Below are 23,897 nucleotides of genomic sequence, written 5' to 3'. Positions count from 1 at the left end.
AGATATTTTCTTTCTTTTTAGATATTTTGTTTTGGGTTCTTACGTGTGTTTAAATTATGTAAGTGTGTTTAAACTATGTTGTGTGTTTAAATTATGTTGTGTGTTCAAATTATGTTGTGTGTTTAAATTATGTAAGTGTGTTTAAACTATGTTGTGTGTTTAAATTATGTAAGTGTGTTTAAATTATCTAAGTGTGTTTAAATTATGTTGTGTGTTTAATTTATAAAAGTGGTTGTGTGATTTTAATGAATTATATGGTTTATCATTGAATTTTAAAATAAAAATAAACTAATTATAGAAAAATAAACAAAAATTTTAAATAAAGATAAACGATAATTATAAATAAAGATAAACAACAATTACAAATAAAGACAAACGATAATTAAAAATAAAGCTAAACAACAATTAGAAATAAAGATAAACGACAATTATAAATAAAGATAAATAACAATTACAAATAAACGTAAATTAATAAACACTATGTGGAGGGCTTGGATAATAGTCTCCAGAGTTGTCTTCTGGATTGTAGGGGGAACTTGTATTCATCTGGGCCTCAATAATTTCTTCTTGCTTATTCCCCCAACACTTCATCTTTCTTGGAGTAAATTTGGATAGGTCCATGGACATTATCCTCTGTTCATTGGCATCCTTATCTTGTTGGATTTGATATGCATGTTGCTCTTGTAGGAGCTCTAACTTTCGCCTCCTATCCTCTTTTGCCTCATTTCCTTGTTGAACCAATTCAGACAACAACTTACTACTTTGGTTGAGATAACTTTCAACACATTTCCCTTTCTTTTTTTCATCCTTCTGTTTATCTCTTCCCAACAGCCTTGGAGTGGACATGACCACATCATCTTCATCTTCCTCCAAATTGACTATATTGCTACTATGAGAAGAATCTTTGAATGTCTGTGTGGGAGATTCACATAGGTCGTTCCATTTTGGGCAATCTTTTAAGATTTGCCAAGCATGATACAACTTGAAATGCCTATTCGGAGATTTATTATCATTCAAGAAAAGTGTTTTTGCATTCATATCCTACCCATGAAATAAAATAAAAATAAAGTCAATAATTGAAAACAATTAAAATTATAAATTTAAGCATTGAAAAGAATGGGTACTCACCACATCTTCAAGATTGGAGCCACTCACATGCCTTGCATTGGCCTTTGTTATACATGTCTTCCAAAGAGAACATTGTTGGTTGATGATCTTGAATCGAGAAGCAATAGCTTGCGGTGATCGTACCCCGGCTCCGCTCATGCCCCGATCATTTTCCAAAAAAATTTGGTACACACGCAACCAAAATGAATCGTTTGATTGATTCGTGCCAATAGCCCCATTTTCAGAGATGGAAACCCACCCTCTACACAATGCCTCATCTTCTTGTGGTTTCCAATTCACACCTCTTTGGGGTTTTGGGGCCATTCTCAACAAGAATGAATGTAGAATGAAAAATTATAACAAAGAGAGAAAGGAAAAAAAATGATTTTTGGTGGATTATTTACCAAATGAATGGCTATTTATAGAGTTTGGAATAAGTTTTGGGGTTGGATCTAACTTAGACTTATTATAAATATTAATTTGACCGTTGAATTTAAATTTGAGCCGTTGGATGTGAAATTTTAGCGTTGAGATTGCCTAAAATGAATTAGAATCGTTGATTTTATAGCTGTTGGAATATTTTTAAAAAAATACAGCATAACATTTTATTTGAAAAAGTAGCCGTTGGTGCTCAATAAAGGAATGGGAATCTTCTTTCCCAGTTGTCACAACGGGCCAACATCAATAGCCCATCACGTGGGCTTCTAGCATTCAATAAAAAAAATATAAATTAAAGCAGATTTTGGCCCCATGAATTTATTAGTCGAGGCAAAAAGCAGACTGGAATTCCAGTCCAGTTTTGAGATTTCTCAAATTTTCACCTCCCAAAATACATGGGTTGGAGAAGCTTTTTGGAGGCTAAACTCAAAATTTGAGTTTCCACCCCTTGGGTTGGAGATGGTGTAAGGTGAGTCAAATTTCCAGTTTTTGGTTTTAAATTTGTGTTTGTGTGTTTCTAGTCCCTTAAAGAATATTTTGAGTCTTGAGTGATGGGGAAATTGAATTGGAAGAGTTGGAACTTATATTTTCGACTTGGGTGCATGGAGTAATTTTTCAAGTGTGGGTGTTGTTGATTTTGGTTTCATTTTGAGTTTTTGATGAGTTAGATTGGTAGGTATGAAGTTTAGAAGTGTTTTAGAAGCCTTAGGAACAACTTGGAGGTGTTAGAATGGTTGAAAACAACTTCGAACCAAATCTGGAAATTTGCATTTTTCTGGAAATTTGCAGTCCGTGAGCCTCACTTTGGCTCTATTTTCCTCCCAATCCTTTGACTGTTTGAGGAAGCCAATTGTTGGTTTTTAAACTAGACATGGCAAGGAATAAAAAAAAATTGGTTTCGTCGGATTTGGTTGACTTGTGATAGGTCAAACACAGGTGCAAAGTTTGAAAAAAAATCTGTTTTCTGCAGAAAAACCAGCAATGAGTCCAACTTTGGAGCTAGTTTTCTCCTTCGGTTTATCTCCATTTGTAGTGTGGTTTGTTGGGTTAGAAACTACAGGTATTAAGCTTCAAAACCACACAAGTTTTCCCAATTTTGTTAATGTTTGTAGGGTCAAAATGGCTCACAAAATCTGACTTTTAAACTGAAAAATATGGGAAGTTGCAGGATTTTTGGGGAAGACGATGAATAGTAACCGGAAACAAGCCCACTCGCAACTTCGGCGAGTGGCGGAGCGTGGTAGCTGTTCTAGCAGCCTCCGACGCCATATTTTTAGTCCATTTGACTCGATTTCTTGATCCGAGTCCGATGGCATATGTTTTGAGTCAATCCGAAGTGGTGCAAAGTATAAGTTATTGCGGGGCCCACGAGACCCAAATAGTAACTTTTGGATGACGGGTGTAGTTGGCCTTGTTTTTGTGTTCACAAGGCATAGGATAGAGTTTTAAATTATTTTGGACGAGATTTGGCCGCTTCGGACCCTGGGCTGGTCCTGAGGGCATTTTCGTCATTTTCACCCAAAATCTTTGAAATGCATAAGGTTGAGGTTGGACTTAGGTGAAATAAAGTGAAGACTGCTAAATAATAATTTGAATTTGAATTTGTTCAGGAATTGGATAAAAAATATAGATTCGACAACTCCGAGAATCTCCGAATGATAAATTTGGTATTTCAGCTAGCTGGACATGAGGTAGGGTTTCTTGATTTCCCGATGATTGGGCTATGTCACTTTTAATCTTGGTGCTTATAAATAATACTATAAATATGAATATTATTTTTGCTTTGCTCAGCGAATATTATGTGAATATTATTATTGGTGTTTCCTCGTGGATTTTATTTGATGTTGAGTGAATATTATTATTCATGTGATTAAATCTGAAATATTATTGTTTATCTGTATTCTTACTCAGCAGAAATAAATGATGTTTATGCTGCATTACATATGCATCATGAATACAGTTGTGTTGGTTTGTGCGTAGTTTAAGGTATATCTAAGGGGTGAGAGAAGACTTTAGATATATCTGAGTAAGAAAAAAAGTAAAATATATTCAAATGACAGGAGTAGGGCTTGCATATAATGAGGTGATGGGAGCAGGGCCTCTAATAAAAAGTGAAAGTTGAGAAATTCATAAACAAAAGAAAATGGGTTAATGGACGGATGGGCGCTAGTTCATATTTTAGGGTATTCGGAGCCACAGTGGTAAAACGCATGGTATGGGACATGCAGGCTTGTTGCCCTAAGATATGAATTAGTGGGATTAGAAGGGAGTGAGTTCATGGCATCACTGCATATGCAAATTTATTTATCTGGTACGGTTGCATAATTTCTGTATCTTGTGTTGTTTGATGCATGACACTTTGATTAACTGTGATAGCTGACCTTGAGGGGTTTGACGGTACTTTACTGGGCATTAGAATGCTCATACCCTAATAGATTGTGCAGGATTCAAGGCGAAGTTTGAGGAAGCGGGTTTCAACCAAACTACTAGGCTTTTGTTGTTGATTTGTGTAATTAACTCTTGTAAGTAGTCAATGGTTTGATAAAGATCTTAGTGTGTAATTAACTACGAGCTACTGCGACTCTTATTCTGTGTTGTTAAGTAAATTTGTATTTATTTGTGGCTCTTTTTCTCATCATATCATGGTTGTAGGATTTTATTCTTATGACTATAATATGACTCACACCTTGATTCGGGAATATTTCTTATTTTCGAATCAAGTCATGACAATTTGAGACATCACCGCTCAAACTTAAGCATGTATTAATTTGCTTGAGGATTAAGCACTTTGCAATTTGAATAATGATTATGATTGTTATATTGACTTGACCGATTATGTTATAATTTTCACAACCTTTCTGTTGTTACCTATTGTTTGTCAATGTTACATATTTCTTTTGTTGTTTGTTTTTCTTTAGTTCAATGATGATATATAGTGTTGCTCTATATGTTTGGAGTCATAATAGGAATGGAAAGTGTTGATACCAATCAAGACTTTTAGTAAGGGAGGAAACAAACTAGGCAGTCATGGTCTAAATTTGAGGAAGAGAAATTGCTGACAGTGCCTTGAAGATTTTGTGGCTGGAGGCCATCGATGTGAGGCTGGTAATTTCAAATATGGTACTTGCTCCAAATGGAGAAGGTTTTGAATAATCTATGTCCTGGTGCTGAGCTAAATGCAAGTCCACACATTGAATCAAAGTTAAAGTGGTGGAAAAAATAATATAGTATAATTTATGACATCATAACACAAGTGGATTTGCATGGAATGATGTGAAAAAATGCATTGAAGTTGACAGTAATGAAGCTTGGGAGACTTATGTGCATGTACTACTTGCCTATATTTCATTACAGAGATTTGTTTTTTGTTACATAGTTAAACATAAACTAAGTGTTGTCTTATTTTATTGTAGCACCACAAGAATGCAGCTGAATGGAGGAACAAATCATTCCCATTATTTGATAGACTTGCTAATATTTTTGGAAAGGATTGTGTTAATGAAAAAGGAGCTGAAGTCCCTAGTGAGATGATGGAAGAGTAAGGGAATAATGAAGTTGATGCTAGTGATGACAATGATACATCTCCCATGTCAATAAACAAGGAGGGCAACTAATCTGTGGCTAGTCAAAACAAGAGGAAAATAAGCTCAAGTAATGAAGACAGAATTGTGACTGCATTGGAAAAATTGTTTGATGTATTTGGAAAAAGGATGCAAATGGTGACTGATGCTTTCTTAAAAGGTAATGAAGATCGATATGATATTGCCAAAGAAGTGAAAGAAATGGGCTTTTCTGCTATGGATCAAATTAAAGCATTAAAAGTCATTTTGGATAAGCCACAAACAATATCTTTGTTCAAGTCACTTGATGTTGATATCAAAAAAGCCTTTATTGAGCAGTTGCTCAATGAAAATGCTTGAAGGAGGCAACATCTGATATATTGGAAACACCACAAGTGCATCTCCCACCTTAGAAACACCACAAGTAGCTGCTATAGCTTTTGTTTTTGCTGCTTTATTTGTATTGGTTTGGAATTGTGGATGTTTATTTATATATGTTATTTAGTGGGTTTTTGCTTGATTATTATTATTGTTAGTCTGTGCACTTGTGGAAAGTAATATGTGAACTTGAATTTGTAATTTCAAGCCATGTGGATGACTTTTGCATATATATAAAATATCTAATTTTTGCATCTATAAATATTGTATGACCTTTGCTTTATATGATGTTGGGATGGTTTGGAGCTTGTCTCACGAAGAAAGGAAGAATAAAAGGGTAGAGGTCATGTGGCTAATGGTTCGGCAATTGACAAACAGATATGTTGTTTTTGCAAACTGTGATTGCAATTGCATGTTGTGTTTGCAATTACTTAGTGACGGTTTGGCAATTTGCATTAGGGAAGTTGAGCTTTCACATTTGGGAAATGTTCTTAAAATATAGGCAAGTTTTGGAAAATTTAATACCAATTTTTTATCTTGGAATTATAGTGAAAATAGTTGATAATTAAAATATTATCACTTCAAAGAAAACTTTAAATTTTTTTGTCCCAGTCCGAGCATAAACCAAACACAAGATAGTACTATTTCTGTTATCCAGCTTCTTAGTCCGACGCAGCACCAAACATAGGTTAGTATTTAATCCAACTTAGACCAAGTCAAATCAATCCAAAATAATCTTAAGATTTATTTCAGTCTATAACAGTCCGTCATACCAAACGACTCATGACTTCACTTTGTTGCTTTTATCATTTTGCAAAAGGAAGACCAAGCTGATTAGATGATTATTCTTAAATAAATAATTAAAAAAACCAATTGGCACAAGGCTTTAGTGTAAGATTTCTTTTCAAAAAGAACCCGCATCCAACGGTCCGAATTAAACTAAAACTTCCCTTTTCTTTTTGGAAAATGAATTAAAAATCCTTTTCAATTTTCATTATCCGCCTTTACCCACTCTCTCTCATCTCAGTACTATCTTTAATTCCACTCCCATTTTCAATATCGCCACCCTTATCTCTCCCACTCTGACGTTCTGACCTTCTCCAATGGCCACTGTCCTCAGAACTCCACCTTTGCGAGCACCATTTGTACCGCTTCCCACCACTGTTTCGCCAAACCTTCCAAAACCTTCATACGTTTCGTGTAGACAAGGCCAGAGCAGCACGGCACCGTATCTCACTCTCAGCTCTCTACGGTTCTCTCACCTGCCGTCCCTCCGGTCCGTCAAGTTCGTGCCTATGGCTTCCCACAGTCAAACCCAAACTAGCGAGATCGAGGAGGGGGTTCGAGAGCTCAAGGTGGTCGAGGTATTATTTACTTTTTTCTTAACAATTTCTGGACATGAGCCGCGTTTCTCTGCGTGTTGATGAGAAATTGATTTCAGGAACAAGTACGAACCAAACTTGCGATGAATTTGTTTCACAAGCTGCTTCTTTTGCCTTACACGAATTGAGTTTAAAGCTCTGAAAGTGAATTTTTATGGTTGGAAACGGAAAAAGGTTCATAACCCAAAAACTTAAACTGCTGAAAATTTAAAAGAAGTAAATAAATTGAAATCTCCATGACTATAATATATGTAGTTCGATTTTTTTTGTTCACATGTTTTTTTAAATTTGCAAATGAATTTGAATTTTCTTTTTTATTTTGTTTTTAGTCTTGAGTGATGCCTAGATATCCAAATCATTGAAGCCAGGGAGAGGTAGGTCTGAATTATGGAATGAGGTTTTTATTGTTTTGAATGGTTCATGTTACTACTTCAAGGGAACCATTGTCCTTCTGCTTCCATATTTTGAAGCCTTGAAGGCCTGGTGTCCATCCTTTAAACATCTCTTCTAGGTTGACCTTTTTTGGCATGCTGATGTGTGGGTGTGTGTTAAAGAGGATCTCTCAACAGCAAGCTTAGAGAAGTTAAAAGAGAGAGTCAAAGTCAATCAAAGTTTGTTAAGTCTTAGTTAGAACTTTGTTATGACTGCTGTAATCTTGTTATAGGTTAGTTACAAAGCCTGTGTATATAAGCTACTGATGTAACTTAATCAAAAAACAATGAGAATCATTTTATTTCAACATGTGTTACTCTGTGTGTGAGCGCGCACTAGTTCATGTGTCTGTTTCAAGTAAAAATTTGAAGTACTGATGTAGAGATATCAGATTCTTCTCTGTTTATTGTTTACTTCTTAATTCCCTTCACATGAAGACATATTTAGGCAGAACTGAAGTAATTATCCATTAGGAAACATTTGAATTCATTTTTCACTTCCATAACTGTCATAGTGCATCCATATCCTATATTTTCTCCTTTGTAGCTTTCTTATTCCATCTTTTTTTTTTTTTTATAAGCTTTTGTAAGGATCATGCATGTTAACAATTGTTTTTACTAATATGTTGTTCAATCATGGGTGAAGGCAGATACTCCGAGAAGAACTATCAATGGAAGGTCTTACCTCAAAAAATTTGCAGAGTAATTCCTATTCTCCAAAAATATTGTTCTCCACATGGACATTATACAAGTTGTTAACTTTTATGGGGTTCTATATAGTTCTTGTAACATGGTATCATAATATATCCTAAATGTTTCGTTTGTGGATCACAAACAGCTCTAAATTGATTTATTAATCAGGACTGGTGATTATAACTACAAATAGTAATTGATGGCAGTTTATATCACACAACACATGAGTGTTTGTGTGTTTGTTTACCTGTGTCTGTGTGAATTTGGATGATATTATACAAATTAAGTTCTTCACACAATATTCAAATTTTATTTTATTAGTTCTGTTTTTCCTTTCTCTTATTTAATGATTATTTATTAAATAAATTAAAGCACAGATTCAGATGGGACACACATTTGTATTCAGATGGACAACTAAAGACTAGGTGACAAATTGCATGTTATATATTTTTTCTCAAGTTTAATGTGCATGTGTACAATTTACCAAAAGAAAAAAGGTTAGGTATGAAACTTGAAAATAAGTTTAACATATGTGAAAACAATTTAGAAGGAAAGAAAAGTTTGAATTGATCACTCCAGTACAATTTCGTAATATATCTTCACTATAAGATGAATATGACATCTTAAATTTTTGTATCATTGTGGTGACTTCTGTATCATTTTCTGTTGTTTGTATTTCCACTTATTGAGGGACTCCATGCAAGGAACAAAATGTGATAGGATTAGTGTCTAGTATTTCTGGAAATTATTTTTTTCAATACAATCTTTTAAGTAGATAGATACTTTTTATTTAGTTGCTGGGAATCATCTTTGTTATATCATCATTTTATTGCAGAGTTTTTTGAGAACCTTTTGGTTACTGGGCTTATTAAAGTCATGAAGAGGCCATATGTACCAGTATCTGCATTCTTAGTTGGACAAAGCTTATGGCTTATCTCTACTCCAATGGCACAATCACGTGATATTATCAAAACAAATGTCGTTTATGAGACAGGGGAGTTATTTGAATTAGGAATCCAGCTATCATACTTGCTACTATTGTTGGCATTTCTTGGGATTGGAACCTTCTTTGTGATTCGTCAAGTGCTTGTACGTAGAGAACTTGATCTTTCTGCCAAAGAATTGCAGGTATGAGCCTGTTTTTTCTGTCCAGCATTGTTGGTCAACATACTTTGCTTCATCCTTGGTTACTACACATCCAACCTGAATTTTGAGCACTACTTAAAGACATTAAATTCATTAATATTTTTTTTAAACTGTCATGGACGTGGAGCACAGGCTGTCTACAACCAGTTACTCACATTATCTTCTGTCTTTCTAAATACCAGGAGCAGGTAAGAAGCGGTGATGCTGATGCAACTGAGCTTTTTGAACTTGGAGCAGTAATGCTGAGAAGGAAAATTTATCCAGCTGCTATTAAGTACTTGGTTCAGGCAATTGAAAAATGGGATGGGGATGACCAAGATCTTGCTCAGGTGTGATGAATTGTTGGAAATTAAATACACAGTTTGCACTTTTATTGTCAACTAAAGCACATTGTACTGGATCCAACAAACAAAATGGCTTTAGAATTGTGTTATTGGAATACTTGCGACTGTTGCCACATGTATGTGCCCCACTTTAGGAATAGCATGGCACCATCTGGCGGAAACTAGAACTGGGTTAAAAAAACTAATAGTTGTATAATTTCACGATTTTTGGGTATTGCTCTTAACAAATTCTTCTTTGATTCCTGTTCGTTGAACATTTTGTGACTTAGCGACAAGAGATTAGAAAAAGTTCAGTCTGGTCATTTGTGAATACCGTTTTAAGTTCTGTTTGTGTTGTATTTCCATCTCTGAAAGCTCATGAAACCTCTGACAGCACGTGCATAATGGCAAGTCATATAGAAACTTGGAGAAAGTGAATGAAAATTTAGACCATTTAAATTAGACTGTAGGTCTTATTGCATCATCTTGTTGGGCTTGGCTTCTGAGTTCTGATATTGTTTTTCACGTCATATATTTGAATAGGTTTACAATGCCCTTGGTGTCAGTTATATCCGTGAAGGTAAGCTTGCTAAGGGAATTACGCAGTTTGAAACTGCTGTCAAGCTTCAGCCGGGCTATGTCACAGCTTGGAACAACCTTGGTGATGCCTATGAAAAGAGGAAGGACTTTAAGGCTGCTCTGAATGCATTTGAAGAAGTACTTCTCTTTGATCCTAACAACAAGGTAGCAATACCACGGCGGGATACTTTGAAGGAACAAGTGAAAATGTACAGAGATGTTCCTGTGAAAACAAAGGAGAGGTGATCTGAAATTACTTGTTAATTGTTATCTGCTCCATGGTTGATGAGGATATTATCAGTAACAGCTTGTTTAAGTTTTGCTTGGCATTGTCCGAAACAGTCAATGGTAGTTGAGGTATCATTGGTTTTCCATGGTCCCAGATTTAGGCTTGCCTTCAGTAGTCCCATTTTGTATTTTCTAGCATGTAAGTCAGTGACTTCATTACAAGTGTTTTACATAGTGGAATGGTGGTGCATAATGTTTTACTATACAACATTGTAATATCCAATTGTATTTATTGTGAGTCGAAGCTGTGCAATATCGTTATGATATTGGTTTTGTTGTGGGTTTATGGTATTGGTGTTCACGATCCGATTTGAATTGGATTCACACTAAACGCAGCCAAACCAATCACTATATGATGGATTGGTTCGGTCTGGTTTAAACTAACACCCTTGGTGATGGATTCACACTCAACCGCAGCCAAGCCAATTGTTATATGATGGATTGGTTTGGTTTGGTTTAAACTAACACCTTTGGTGAGATCGAGCCCAAAAAAACAAATTATTGTTGTGCGGTTCGGTTTGGTTTGATTTGGCTGGTTTATGTCTAAGCCCAACCGTCCTTTTCTTTGTCATCGTTCTTGTTAGTCCAATTCTAGAGCATGTTAACACCCTTTTCAGCCGGTATTTTTCTTTCAAACATTGAAAACTCTTAACATCAAAATTTTGTTCAACTCCCTACGCTGTTTGTAGTGATAATAGTGGACAGTGGTGGCATGCTCACACAATTTTAAGGGGTAAGGCCTCAACACGTGTCAAGCGTACGTCGCTTTGAAATCAATATCAAGTCGTACCTCGCTTTGAAACCATTGATTTCAAATTCTTGTTAGACGAAATAAATGAGACGAATTAAATTGGATTGGATTTTCACAAGAAAATTTGTCCTCTAACTCAATCATGTCGATTTTTGAAATCCAATCCAAATTCCCAGAAGTTATTGAAATTCGATCAAATTGAACTGGATAGGATTGGATTAAATCAGCCGGTTTTACCACATTGGTTGGAAAGTGAACATTCGTGAGACCAATCTTTGGTTTCCCTTTTGCATCATACTCAATTCAATTGATCAAGGTACAAAAACCTAAAAGGTAGTCTCAAAACAAGAATCACTTATACTGACAGGCCACGAGATGTTCTGCGGTTGCATTGAGGGTTGGAAGCTTCACCTTTGGTGGCTCACTGTCATAAGACCTGTGAGGGGAAAACACAATATACATGGTTTCATTAGGGTCACTTTGCAGGGTATATAGTAGCTGACCTGCAGCATACCCGCCTAGAAGTTGGTATGATCTCTCTGATTGATCCATTGTAACACAAAGATCTTCTGTACCTATAAAATCAAAAGAAGTAAAAGCTGCTCAAGAATCCATTTATTTGCATATTTCTAAATCTAGTCCGGTGTCCAGAGAAAATTCAGAGATTGTTTCTGGGTGTCTCTGGGCTGGACTGAGCCATATGAAATTGAACAAATGGGATTTGAAAGGAGAAGAAATTAACCCACAGGCAGCCAACTCTATCTGTGTTTGATAAATAAAATCCAGAGCTGCAGAGATTTCTTGCTCAAACTGATAAAATGGACCACTTTTGAAATTCATCTTTCTCAGCTTACAAATTCCCTCTCCCAGCTCCATCATGGCTCCTTTATGATTCTAACCACAACAATCAAAACCTAACTGTAACTAACCAATTTGTAAGCATATAACAAAACACAATAATATTTTATATATATACATAGGCTAGAAATTAATTATAATTGATATATTAAATGGCAATGATCAGTCAGAATTCAAAACTAATTACAACCTGGTTGAATAGATGATGGAATCCCACAGCGCATTGTAGAATGCCATGAATAAGAGTTCTGGTGGGTTCCTCAGCATTGTTCCAAAGTGACTCAAGGAAGTCATGGCACTTGTAGTAGTCCCTTGTGTTGAAAAGGACAACAGCTTCATCGAAGCTACCATCCTCTGCTTCTTCGCTGTCATCGTCAGCGCCTTCGGCAGCAGCAGAGAATCGATACGAAACACAAAAACAAAAGTGCTGGCTGCAGGTTGTTAGTCTTCTGTAAGGCTTTGAATGACTAGTATGATTGCTGTATATACATGGAGAGGGAGAGGAGAAGCTGCAGTTAATTTGATGAGAAGGGAGGAGATGAGAGTGTGGATGGCTTGAGATTGATGAGAGAGCTGCAATACTGAGACTGAGAGCAGCTGGCAACGCCATGGATGGTTATGGCTTTGTGGAGGAACATTTTCACAGGTCTAGGCAGTCTAGCCATATTTTTCTGGCCAAATTTTGTGTGGTGGAGAGTTAGAATAAACCATACCCCAAATACAGGACAAAATTGTGGTCCTTTCGAAATGAATAATAAGAGTAAAATTTGATTTTAATGTAAAATAACTTTGTGGTTCAAATACAACCCCTCTCAAAACGTCTCTTTTATTTTAATTACAACGGATATTGGAGAAGGGGGAATCGAACTTAAGACCTACGTCAGTGAAAGTACAGGGCTTTGAATGGGTATAAGATTGTTTATAAGATTTGTGGGATGTGAGTGTTAGATTTCTACAGTATCCATGATCTTTCACACAATTTGAAATACACAGAAGACATACCTGGCGCCATCTTCCTTGGGTACATGATCCCTAAACTCATTCAATCGCAGGAACAACACGAATAAAAGGCACGAACAGCTCAAGACTTCTGCTCTCTCTCAGAAACTGTTTCAGTTCTCTCTTTATGATGAGATTAGGGTTAGAGAATATGTTTGATGAGAGCAGGGTCTTGAGCTTATATAGGGCTAGGTCAAGTCGTCTCTACTCATCACCAAGGGTTGACTTGACTAACACTCTAAGCCCATCAAGCAACGGTTCATGCAAAAGGAAATATTGGCTTCAAAACTTTCCTTATTTTACAAGGTATAACCTAATTTAAACTCTTATCAAATATGATATAACTTAGCATCTAGTGCACTGATCTAAATAGGAATATAACATTCTCCCACTAGATCAAGAACTAGAGCACTAAGCTTCTGTATTGCAAAAGTTTGATAATCTTTACTGGCTATGAGTTTAAAACAGTTAAGTCTTCCCTTCAAGCTATAGTGAAAAGCGATTAGACAAAACAAACTATAGAAGCACTACTCTCCTTTATTAAAAACATGCCATTTATAATCACATAATACAATCTCAAAACACATGAAGCACCTACAAACACGAACCTTAACATGTACTGATCCGTAATGTGAATCTTTATACTTTTCAGTACTCCTTTACAACTTAGCAATGGATGCTTACTCCGGCTACAATCAAATCATGATACATGAGGATGATAAAACTAAGACTTCTTTCATAATTGAAAGAGGCACATATTGCTATAAAGCTATGCCCGTTGGGCTAAAGAACACCTGAGCAATATACCAAAGGCTTGTGAACAAGATTTTCAAGGAGCAGATCGGCACGACTATGAAGGTCTACTTAGATGGCATACTAGTCAAAGCTCCTCGATGAGCAGACCACATCAAGAATTTTGCCGAAGCATTCAGCGTGCTTTGAAAGTATCACATGCAGTTGAACCCGAGAAAGTGCACATTTGGAGTCTCATTCGGCCAATTTTTGGGATACTTGGTCCCTAAAGTGGCATCGAAGCACATCGAAATCAAATCATGGCCCACCTCAACATACAGTCGCGTGCCACAACGAGGGAAATAAAAAGTCTAACGGGCAGAGCGGCAGCTCTCAACCAATTCCTTTCAAAACCCGCTGACAAGTGTAGGCCATTCTTCAAAGCCTTGAAGAAAGGACAAAAAGACAAGTTGGGTGAAGAGTGTGAAGTAGCTTTCCAAAACTTGATGATCTAACTCATTTCACCTCCCCTACTCTCAAAATCAGTACTAGGCGAAGATTTATTCATCTACCTGGCGGTGTTTAACTTAGTAGCTCAGCTCTCATCAGAGAAGAGCTGGGGGCACAACATCCAGTATTTTATACATCAAAAACCCTTCTCGATGCAGAGACTCGCTATCCGAAAATGGAGAGGGTCATTTTGTCACTTGTAGTTTCTGCAAGAAAGTTGAGACCCTACTACCAAGCTCACCGAATCATCATTATGACAGAATTTCTTGAGATCGATTTTTTATAGTCTCGAATCTTTTCAGCAACTCATGAAGTGGGCTATCAGATTAAGTCAGTATGACCTCCTCTACCGGCCGAAGACTGCTATAAAAGCCTAGCTTTAGCAGATTTTGTTGCAACGTTCACTACATCAGCTAAAAAAGAGAAGATGGTCAATAAACCCAAGGAAAGTTCAAGAGCAGATGAGACCTCCTTCTTCGATCCCGACAAGCCCAAAGAAATGTGGTAGTTGCACGTAAATGGAGGGACAGTAAGCCATCACACTGGGCTTTCCAGCCTCAAACAATGAAGCAGAGTACGAGGCACTGCGCTTGGCAAAGGAGGTGTAGATCAAGAGGTTAGGCATCTACTCAAACTCCCAGCTAATCACAAATCAGGCGTCAAGGGAGTACATGGAAAAACACCCAAGAATGATCTAGTACCTAGACAAAAGTCCAAGAGCTTTTGAAGGAATTCCCTACCTTCGCTATCCAACAAATTCCCCGGGCACAAACATACATGCAGGTGCGCTGGCAAGTTTGGGATAAGAGCTAGATACCCAGTTCAGATGTTCAATTCCAGTCGAGCACCTTGATCAGCTAAGCATACTACTTGGTAAAAAAAATTTGCCAAAGGAGAAGTTCGAAACAAGAAAAAATCAAGCAAAAAGTTGAAAGATACTACATGAAGGACAACAAGCTTGCTCAAAGGTCATATTCTGACCCTCATCTCACCTGTATCAAGTAACCAAAAACTCTCGACGTGCTTTGCAAAATCCATGACAACGAGTGCAGCAACCATTCTGAGGGCAGATCACTCGCTCAGAAAGCTCTAAGCAAAAGCTATTTCTGGCCTACCATGAGACACGACTCCACGGAGTATGTCAATAGATGCAATTGATGCCAACGATACAAGCTGGTTCCTAACCTGCCAGCCAGCTATTCATGTAATGGGCCATTGACTTAGTGCGACCCGTGCTGCCAGCAAATGCTAAGAAATACATGATGATCGTTGCCACATACTACTTTACTAAATGAATCGAGATCGAAGATCTATCTTCTACTAAACAAGCCAACGTGGAGTGATTTGTCGAGAAAAACATTATACGCCAGTTTGGCTGCCCACATTCATTAGTCATTAACAACAGGTAGCAGTTTATTGGCAAGCAGATCATCCTGTTCTTTGCAAAGTATGGCATCAAACAACACCTGTCAACTCCTAGATATCCGTAAGGCAATGGCCAAGAAAAGGCATCTAACAAGGTTATGCTGGATTGCTTGAAAAAGATACTAGAAAGTGCCGAAGGAAAATTGGTCGATGAATGGCCTGGTGTCCTGTGGGCTTATGCACGACCAAAATAAGATCAACTGGCGAAACCCCATTATCCCTTGCCTACATAACTGAAGCAATCATTACACCTTATATCACTATTCCATCCATGAGCATTGAGGTGGACAGCCTGGATCAGAATTATAAGCAGATGAAGGTCAATCTCGACCTGCTCGAGGAAGAAAGAGAAAATGTCATTGTTTGAGTTGTAGCTTATCAGCAGTAGTTGTGGTCCTACTACAGCAAAATAGCCAAAGTTAGATAATCCAACTTGGAGACCTCATGCTCATAAAAGCCTTTATTACAGCACAAAGGCAAGGATCAAAGAAGATGAAACACAGTTGGGGAGGTCCTTACGTGATAAGCCAAACTGGGGGCAGAGGAAGCTATACGTTAGATACCCCAAAAGGCAAGGAAATTCCAAGATAGTGGAATGTCCATCACCTCCAAATGTATTATCCATGAAGCGCCCGCTCACCTACTCGGACCACTACCAGGTGACCAAACCCTTTCCACCCTAGTTGAAGAAGAATGATATCCAATGTAATTTCATCTATTTATTTCCATTCAATAAAGCAATGTAATCACACAAACATCAAATGCAAGTTCAAGTTTTCATTCAACCAAGTGTTCGAGAAGATATCCAATGCATCATAAGGCAGACGCAGGAAAACTTCCAAAACGTGCTTAAAGAGAGGTAGGCAATCTACTAAAATGTCCTAAAGGAGACGTAGGCAACCGTCCAAAACGTCCTGAGGAGACGTAGGACACCTGCCAAAAGGTCCCAGGGGAGAGGTTGGCAATCTGCCGAAACGTCCTAAGGGAGATATAGGCAACCTTCCAAAACGCCCTAAGGGAGACGTAGGCAATCTGCCAAAATGTCCTAAGGGAGACGTAGACAATTGTCCAAAACGTCCTAAGGGAGACGTAGGATATCTGCCAAAACGTCCTAAGGGAGACATAGGCAATCTACCGAAACGTCCTAAGGGAGACGTAGACATTCTGCCAAAACGTCCTAAGGGAGACGTATGCAACTGTCCAAAACATCCTAAGAGAGACGTAGGACATCTACGAAAACATCCTAAAGGAGACATAGGCAACCGTCCAAAATGTCCTAAGGGAGATGTAAGACATTTGCCAAACCATGATAAGGGAGATGTGGGCCATTGTGAAAGCATTCTAAAGAAAACGCATGCCACATCCAAAGCATCCTAAAGGAAAAGCAGAAGAGCACCCTTTAAGTAAGCGGTGGGTAAACATTCGAGCATCCTAAGGGAGATACACAACGAAGGCAACAACAAGTCACTCAAGCAGTTCACTAGAATCAGCAAATTCTTTTTTTAATATAACTAAAATTTTTATAGCAAAGTAACCAACTGGCTAGACTACAACAAAAGAAAGATGGTCAAACAAGACCATTTATTGCAAACAAAAAGCCATATTACAAAGATTAAAAAGATAAAAGAGTCTTCATCTACTGTTCAATGACCTCTGTAGCTTTCGCTTGATTGACTGCGCCCTCCATGGCTCCACCTAGCTTAGCTACCTGCTCAGCCAAGTCTGCTGCCACCTCATCAGCTGCACCCTCATTGGCATCATCCTCCTCAGCTACAGTCTCATCAACCACCAGCTCTTCGACTGCCTCTATATCTACAACATTGATCTGCACACCTTGAGCAGAAGGCATGTCAGGGAAAAACATTTCGACATATTTATCTTAATGGGATGACAAGGAGTGGCCCCACTCTTGCAGTCTAAGTAGCCCAACTTGTATGCATCAATGATAGCCTCATACTTGGATCGTTCAGCAGCCTTGTGGTAGGCATCAAACATGGCCAGAAGATTGTCATAACTGTGGGATATGTTAGCATACATGCGTTCAAGACGGAAGTAGGCCTCTTTTCAACTATGCAGGGCAACATCAAAAGAGTTGAATTCACTACCCTTTTTAGTAAAGGAACTCTTCAGCACTGACATGCTTTCCTTCATTTCAAACATCTTTGTTTCATGATGGATCTGCTCGGCCGAGAGCTTGCCAGTCAAAGCAACATTCTTCTTCTCCAACTCACTAAGGTGAGCAGAAGAGGGGGCAACAACAGAGGAGTTTCGGATAGCCTCAACAGCAAAAACTACTCCTTTTTTAAGCAAATGGACATCTGTTTCGTTTTGCTTCTCCAAGGAAAGACTTGAGAAGGTGCCAAGGTGGGCTTGATGGATTTGATCAACTAGCTTGACGCAAGCAGATGGGCTTGATAGAAAGTTCACCTTGAGCATATCAGACACACATGCATCCCCTGTGGAGTTGGACTTGTTAATCTTTGGACCAGCTATTCGAATTTTGGAAGAACCATTTGCTCTAGTAGATGACTCTCTAACCTTCTTAGCCGCGGCCATCCTCCCCTCCAAAGGTGCCAATGATGCCGAATTAGCTCAATGTTTGACTGCTTGTGGCTCGGAAGATGAATTGCAATGGTTAGGTGGAGGAGCAGTCCTCCCAGTTTGACCCTCCACCTAATCAAGATGGTTAGGTATATGAGCTTCATCCTTGGAAGACTTGGTGTGGGCTTTCCTCTTTAAAGGGTTTTCGATCGAGGACTCCTCCTGTTCGGCAGGCAAATCATCCGAGTCTGGACCATACTACTTCCATCTCTCAACATCCTTGGCAGGGGGCAGACCACCAGTTTTCTCCCAATACTTGTTTAACAGCCAGCGCCATTCACGAAACCTCTCATGGATGTTCAGAGCCTGGTGAACCTTAGCCATGTTCGGCCCAAGATCCAGTCTCTTGCATATATCATTCTCTGCAAGTAGAAGACAAAAATCAGTAAGTCACACATCAAAGAATTCAGACAAAAATGGAGCAAATCAACAGAAGTATGACGTGCCATAGCAGTAAGGAAGAAGGTCATGACGCCACCACTATTGGCAGTGGCGTCGATCACGACTATCAATCGGCCACCGAGCTAGTCCTCGTAGCAAAGAATGAAAAAGAAAGAAGAAAACAACAATATAAATTTGACCTACCTTAGTGTGCATTGCGACTCCTCTCCTCGACAAGCAATACACTCCTTCACGATCTCTCCCAAAAGCTAGAAAGTAAAGGATGACAAGTTTGCAATTTGAGGAGGAGTGAAGAGAAGCCTAGTATTTATAAAGGTTGGGCATCCTAGGTTAAGGAGGAATCACAAGCATATTCCCATTGGGAGCCCAACTCCAAGAAAAAAGTCAAAAGCCTAGTCCAATTAGGAACCCAATATGCAAAAGGAGTCCAACTCAAAGAGGAAAGCCCAGATACAGTTGGAGAGCCCGATAAATATTTCTTATCCCCTCCATGCCTCACAAGCATCATGCATAAGCTAAGGGCATTTATGGGAGCAAATATTCTGGCTACCAATCACAAGGTGCCATGTGGACAAGAAGAACATCACCTAGGGCATTAATTGGGCCCATTTATTTGGCCAATTAATTGAGGCCAAAAAATAGGGATCTTAAATATGGGATATTCTTTTTATTTGGGAATATAATCACCAATTAAAGATAATATCACCAATTTGGGATATTATCTTATTCTGGGGATATTATCTTCAATTAGGGATTTAATCCTAATCAAAATCTCTAATGGACTCAATCTCTCCATTTAAGGGAAAGAATATCTTCCTTCCAAATAAGAAGATATTCTTTGAAAAACCCTAGATGGCTAGAGCCCTGTAAATACATAGCCATACTCAACACATGAGGGAATTCAAAACTTGATTCCAAAAATCCTACGAAAAACCCCTTTCTCTCTCTCTCTCTCTCTAGTCGTCGGCTACCCCTAGCACCCAGCCACTCCCTCTCTCATCTCTCCCACACGGCTAAGTCCCACCACACAAAACTCAGGCCACTCGGCTCTCCCCATGAGAGAAAACTCTGTCCAGTTTAGCTATTGCCACATCTTTTCTCAAAGATCTAATTGAACTAACTTAGGCATCAGAGGGCTTTTGGCCAGCACACCCCGGGTGTGGTCTTTTACTCCTAGTTGTTTTACAGGAATTGAGGAAGAGAGAGAAGAAAGCTCAAAGGGTGAAGAATCTACATGCGAATATTCTTCTGTGAGAAATTTGGACAAACAGGCACTTTATTAAGTATGTAGTTTGCTGTTTTGATCACCTCTCCCCATAGATGCATAGGCAAATCAATTTTGGAAATCATGCTATAAACCATATCCTTCAAAGTTCAATTTCTTCTCTTAGCCAGACCATTCTGTTACGAAGTTCATGGCGTTGTGTATTGAGCAGCTATTCCATTATCTTGTAGATACCTAGCAAAAAGTCCAGGACATCATCCTCCTTCATCAACATGTCCATAATATTCACCACCTATGTCTGACCACACAATTTTTATCTTGTTCTCAAGTTGCATTTCAACTTCAGTTTGAAATTTTTCTGCTGTGAGGTATAGATAACCAAAACGAGAATGGTCAGCAATAAAAGTGATGAAATATCAATTTGCATCAATTGTTAGATGAGGAAATGGTTCACAAAGATCTGTGTGGATGATCTCTAAAAGATCAGCACTGTGAGTTGCACCTTTCTTTTTAGTCTTAGTGAGTTTTCCTTTAACACATTCAATACAAATCTCATCATCACTGAAAGTTAGTGGTGACAAGACTTGTTCTTTAACAAGAATTTTCATTCTTTCTTTTGAAATGTGCCCTAAACGTCCATGTGATAACCTAGTGAATGTTCCTTCATTGAGGGTACTCTATTCTTTTGAGACTTGTTCTGCTTCTTTACTTCCCATTTTGTAGCACCCTTATTCTCATACTTCTTAGCAGTGACCATGTTAACAACACCACCATAAGCTTTTGTCCTATTCTCCTCAAGAACAACTATTGTAATCAAGTCATCCATTGCCCAATCCTCCTTCATGGTGTTATAGGTGGATTTCATATGATCATAAGGTAGATAATAAAATGCAATGTGCACTAGATAAGTCGGATCAATAGGTATTTTCAGCCTGTTCAGTTTGGTAGCAATATCCACAAGTCCCATGAGATCTCTCACGCTTCCTCCTTCATACTTCTAGACAAGAGGTTCATCATTTCAGCCTTGTTAGATTCCTTAAACTTCCTTTCAATGGATTCCATAAACTGCTTGGCACTTTATGTTTCTTCAACTCCACCAAAAATAGCTTCTGAAATAGTCTTCTTCATAACCAACAGACGCTTCTTATTCGCCATCCTCCAAGCTTCATGCACCCTTTTCACTTCAGTTGGGGAATTAGCAACTGGTCTAGTTGGCTCATCTTAGGTGATAGCAATATCACTCATGCTAAGAGCAACTTCAAGATCAAACTTCCATATTTTGAAGTTCGATCTAGTAAGAGTTTCAATTTGTGAGAAATTGACTGAGGTTTCAAAGCTGTAAGGATTTGCAAAAGAAAGTATAAGTACTTTCCAAGAAACCGATTCTCAATTTGTTAAGAGAAAATAATTTTCAGTTTAAATTTAATTTACAAAACTAACAAATAACAAAGGCAAGCTTCCTTAATTAAGTATCACACCTTTGTGGCAAGAGGTTACTTATAGCTTACAAACAACTTACGTGTTATTTTGTGCCATCATTAACAGATTACAAGATAGATTATATTTATTGAAGAAACTTATCAAGTAATTTAGGTATGATGCAATTTTGATTATTTCTTTAGAGTTTGAGTATTTAGGTTTGGTTTTGTTATGAATTTTTTTTTTTTTTATTCTCATAAGATAAACCAGTTCCTATCTAGCACAGAAAATAACCAAACAAAAACACAATCTAAGATAAAACCCTAAAATTGTCGTGAATAGTATTTTCTATGGTGAATAGTGTTTTAGGGGTTTTTGGTGTCTGTTTTCTATCCATTACACCTTTCCTAATAGGGAATGGCGTAACTAACAGAACTCAATGCTTTGCTATGACATAAGGCCATTTTTAGCATTTTAAGATCATCTAGTAGGTCAAAAATAGGTTCAAAGTTTTGAAGATATGAAAAATCAATTTAAACATGCTTTTTCCATATTCTTTAATATTCGTAGTATTTAGAAAACATGTTTAAACTGTCATGAAAATTTTAAACATAACCAAAACGGTCATGACATTAAAATTTTAAATCGCAATACGCATGCTTCAAAAATAATCTCAATATGTGTGAGTAACCATGTTCCCTGATACCAACTATTAGATTTCTATGTGTGAACTCTCGTCTCCCTTAGCACTTCTTCCTGGTTTCTTCTCTTCTCTTCTATGCTTTCCTCTTTCTTTTCTCTCCGCTTCTCTCATCTCTCCTCTCTTCTCCTTTTTCTTCTCCACTCGTTAATTTGGATGATACAAAATTTGAATTTCTTTTTGAAATTTTGATTTTGATTTTATTGGTAAATATTGAGATATTCTAATGATTGATTGATATCTTGGTTTTGTTGGTGAGATGTCGAAAGCTATGGCTTTTTAGTTTGTTTTTAAATTTTTTTTTATCTTGATTTGAGAAGTCTAATATATCTCATATGTAAAAAATTATGATCTTGTTTCATTAAAAAAATAAAATAAAATAAAAAAAGGTATGATCTTGGTTTTCTTTAATTCTCATTTCTTTGGCACATGTTTCTCTCATCCTTGCTTTAATTTTGTTTTTGATTCTTTTGTTGAAAATGTTCAGATGTGATTTGGAACCATTCATATCTTCTTCTTTTTTCTTTTTTTCTTTTTGAGAATGTATATCTTGATTTGGAAGCCATTCATATATTGGGTTTTGTTTGTGCGTTAATTGCATTTGTTATTCTTTTGAAAATATACTGAAAAAATATGATAAAGAAATAAAAAAATTCAATTATTATGTTTTTCAATCTAGTCCAAAGTTAAGTATAGCACCAAACAACAGACAGAAAGTCTGGTATGTCGCAACTAGTCCAATCCAGTCTTACCCAGTCTGGCCTTACTCTAGTCAGATATATTCTCTAACCCTAATTTCATCATAAAAAGAGAGTTGAAACAATTTCTAAAAGAGAGCCAAAGTCTTAAGCCAAGATAACGCCAATTATGTCTTTTATGTAGTCATCATAAATTAGTATTCAGAGATTATGTACTTAAGAAAGATGATGTTATGTATGTCTTTTATATATTTCAGGTTGTATGAAAAATCATGAACATATACAGAAAATCTAACCAGAACTAGTAGAATCGCACCAAAAGTGAAGCATGCCAAGGATTCTAAGACAAACCTCCACCACCACGAAGTCAGAGCCAAAATCGCACTAAAATTAGTCACAGAACTGACGAAAATCAAAGATTCAAAGCAATTGGCGCGATAATAAGCTTTATCTCACGGGGAAGAAAACCAGAGCGAACGAACTTGTTGAAACCAAAACGACGAGGAGGCCAAGCTTTTAAACATGAAGGTAAAATTGTCTTTTCTTTTACTAATATAAACGGGCCTAAAGAATCTGGGCCTCCTGATTGAGCTCTTCCAAAACAAAATTTGAAAACTATTCACCAAACCAAAAAGCCAAATACTCAATTTACCATATGCTTATTAGTAAAGTTTTTAATCACTATATACTAATTTTTTCTATTAAAAAAAAATACTACTGATGTAGCACAGCCCCTAGGTAGTTGATTAAGCACTCGAAACAGAAGGGACGAAAGAAATGGCAGAAATTAGAGAGTTTTAGGAAAAGGTTTACTCAATATTGAAATATGAATTTGAAAGAACTACATGGGGATATTTATAGCAAACTAGAAATCTGGAAATCCTAGAGATAATAGGATAAAAATCCCTTGCTAAAACATAAATTCTAACATTGAAATCGGCAAATCTGGAAAAGTAGAGATGCTACTAGAATTTGGAAAACTAGTGAACTTAAGAAACTAATCAATGATTCCTGCATCCTACGCATTCTGCATCAACTATTTTGTTGATGTTTGGAAGTAAATTGGATTATAAGTTGATATGTAAGTTGATATTTGGTCAAGTGTGTAGTAGGCTCTTATTTCACACATTACAGACATGCACGAAACTTTATAGACAATTACAAATTTGAAGAGAAAGATTTCAACTTGCAACATTTTCTGTATAAATGAAATCACCAACTAAATTACATCCTGAGTAGAAGAACAAATGGA

The 23,897-nt window shown here is 37.2% G+C and overlaps 3 protein-coding genes and 1 long non-coding RNA gene across 10 annotated transcripts; 2 read left to right on the top strand and 2 right to left on the bottom strand.

Annotated features, from left to right (window-relative positions):
* Nucleotides 1-468: 468 nt before the first annotated feature.
* On the bottom strand, nucleotides 469-1,431 carry LOC117634067 (glutathione S-transferase T2-like). The gene is made up of 2 exons (XM_034367972.1): nucleotides 1,129-1,431; nucleotides 469-1,041 (listed from the first exon to the last, which is right to left on the bottom strand). Exons 1-2 carry the CDS (start codon nucleotides 1,429-1,431, stop codon nucleotides 469-471), a joined length of 876 nt encoding a protein of 291 aa, XP_034223863.1.
* Nucleotides 1,432-1,847: 416 nt separating this feature from the next.
* LOC117636010 lies at nucleotides 1,848-4,111 on the top strand. The gene is made up of 3 exons (XR_004586978.1): nucleotides 1,848-2,014; nucleotides 3,156-3,236; nucleotides 3,981-4,111. It is a non-coding gene; the product is annotated as an uncharacterized LOC117636010 (long non-coding RNA).
* A 2,389-nt stretch (nucleotides 4,112-6,500) lies between these two features.
* LOC117636007 (tetratricopeptide repeat domain-containing protein PYG7, chloroplastic) lies at nucleotides 6,501-10,591 on the top strand. Of its 5 annotated transcripts, XR_004586976.1 has the most exons (6): nucleotides 6,501-6,847; nucleotides 7,947-7,998; nucleotides 8,825-9,117; nucleotides 9,318-9,464; nucleotides 10,002-10,375; nucleotides 10,446-10,591. XR_004586976.1 is itself a non-coding variant. In XM_034370422.1 (5 exons), the coding sequence occupies exons 1-5, from the start codon at nucleotides 6,587-6,589 to the stop codon at nucleotides 10,281-10,283; spliced, it is 1,035 nt and encodes a 344-aa protein (XP_034226313.1). In that variant the 5' UTR covers nucleotides 6,501-6,586; the 3' UTR covers nucleotides 10,284-10,591. The 5 variants fall into 5 exon arrangements, 4 of the variants coding, with proteins under 4 accessions (XP_034226313.1, XP_034226317.1, XP_034226315.1 ...); XM_034370422.1 differs by having other exon boundaries at nucleotides 10,002-10,591; XM_034370426.1 differs by having other exon boundaries at nucleotides 7,943-7,993; nucleotides 8,836-9,117; nucleotides 10,002-10,591.
* A 744-nt stretch (nucleotides 10,592-11,335) lies between these two features.
* LOC117636008 lies at nucleotides 11,336-12,600 on the bottom strand. Of its 3 annotated transcripts, none has more exons than XM_034370428.1 (4): nucleotides 12,125-12,600; nucleotides 11,823-11,970; nucleotides 11,591-11,651; nucleotides 11,336-11,512 (listed from the first exon to the last, which is right to left on the bottom strand). In XM_034370428.1, the coding sequence occupies exons 1-4, from the start codon at nucleotides 12,542-12,544 to the stop codon at nucleotides 11,428-11,430; spliced, it is 714 nt and encodes a 237-aa protein (XP_034226319.1). In that variant the 5' UTR covers nucleotides 12,545-12,600; the 3' UTR covers nucleotides 11,336-11,427. The 3 variants fall into 3 exon arrangements, with proteins under 3 accessions (XP_034226319.1, XP_034226318.1, XP_034226320.1); XM_034370429.1 differs by having other exon boundaries at nucleotides 11,448-11,512; nucleotides 11,819-11,970; XM_034370427.1 differs by having other exon boundaries at nucleotides 11,336-11,651.
* Between the last annotated feature and the right edge of the window lie 11,297 nt (nucleotides 12,601-23,897).

This window comes from Prunus dulcis, chromosome 7 (genome assembly GCF_902201215.1).
Source record: "Prunus dulcis chromosome 7, ALMONDv2, whole genome shotgun sequence".
NCBI classification, from domain to species: domain Eukaryota; kingdom Viridiplantae; phylum Streptophyta; class Magnoliopsida; order Rosales; family Rosaceae; genus Prunus; species Prunus dulcis.
The sequence above is the reverse complement of the archived record's forward strand: the minus strand, read 5'-3'. Positions and strand labels throughout refer to the sequence as shown.

Bases quoted from the DNA above. Each gene is read 5' to 3' on its own strand.
- LOC117634067 (XM_034367972.1), bottom strand. From the start codon at position 1,431: ATGGCCCCAAAACCCCAAAGAGGTGTGAATTGGAAACCACAAGAAGAT. The intron at 1,042-1,128 runs GTGAGTACCCAT...TTTCATGGGTAG, and splicing joins GCTCCAATCTTGAAGATGTG to GATATGAATGCAAAAACACT.
- LOC117636007 (XM_034370422.1), top strand. From the start codon at position 6,587: ATGGCCACTGTCCTCAGAACTCCACCTTTGCGAGCACCATTTGTACCG. The intron at 6,848-7,946 runs GTATTATTTACT...GGGTGAAGGCAG, and splicing joins GAGAGCTCAAGGTGGTCGAG to ATACTCCGAGAAGAACTATC. The intron at 7,999-8,824 runs GTAATTCCTATT...ATTTTATTGCAG, and splicing joins TACCTCAAAAAATTTGCAGA to AGTTTTTTGAGAACCTTTTG.
- LOC117636008 (XM_034370427.1), bottom strand. From the start codon at position 12,544: ATGGCGTTGCCAGCTGCTCTCAGTCTCAGTATTGCAGCTCTCTCATCA. The intron at 11,971-12,124 runs GTTGTAATTAGT...TGTTGTGGTTAG, and splicing joins TCCATCATCTATTCAACCAG to AATCATAAAGGAGCCATGAT. The intron at 11,652-11,822 runs GTGGGTTAATTT...TTGATTTTATAG, and splicing joins ACAGATAGAGTTGGCTGCCT to GTACAGAAGATCTTTGTGTT.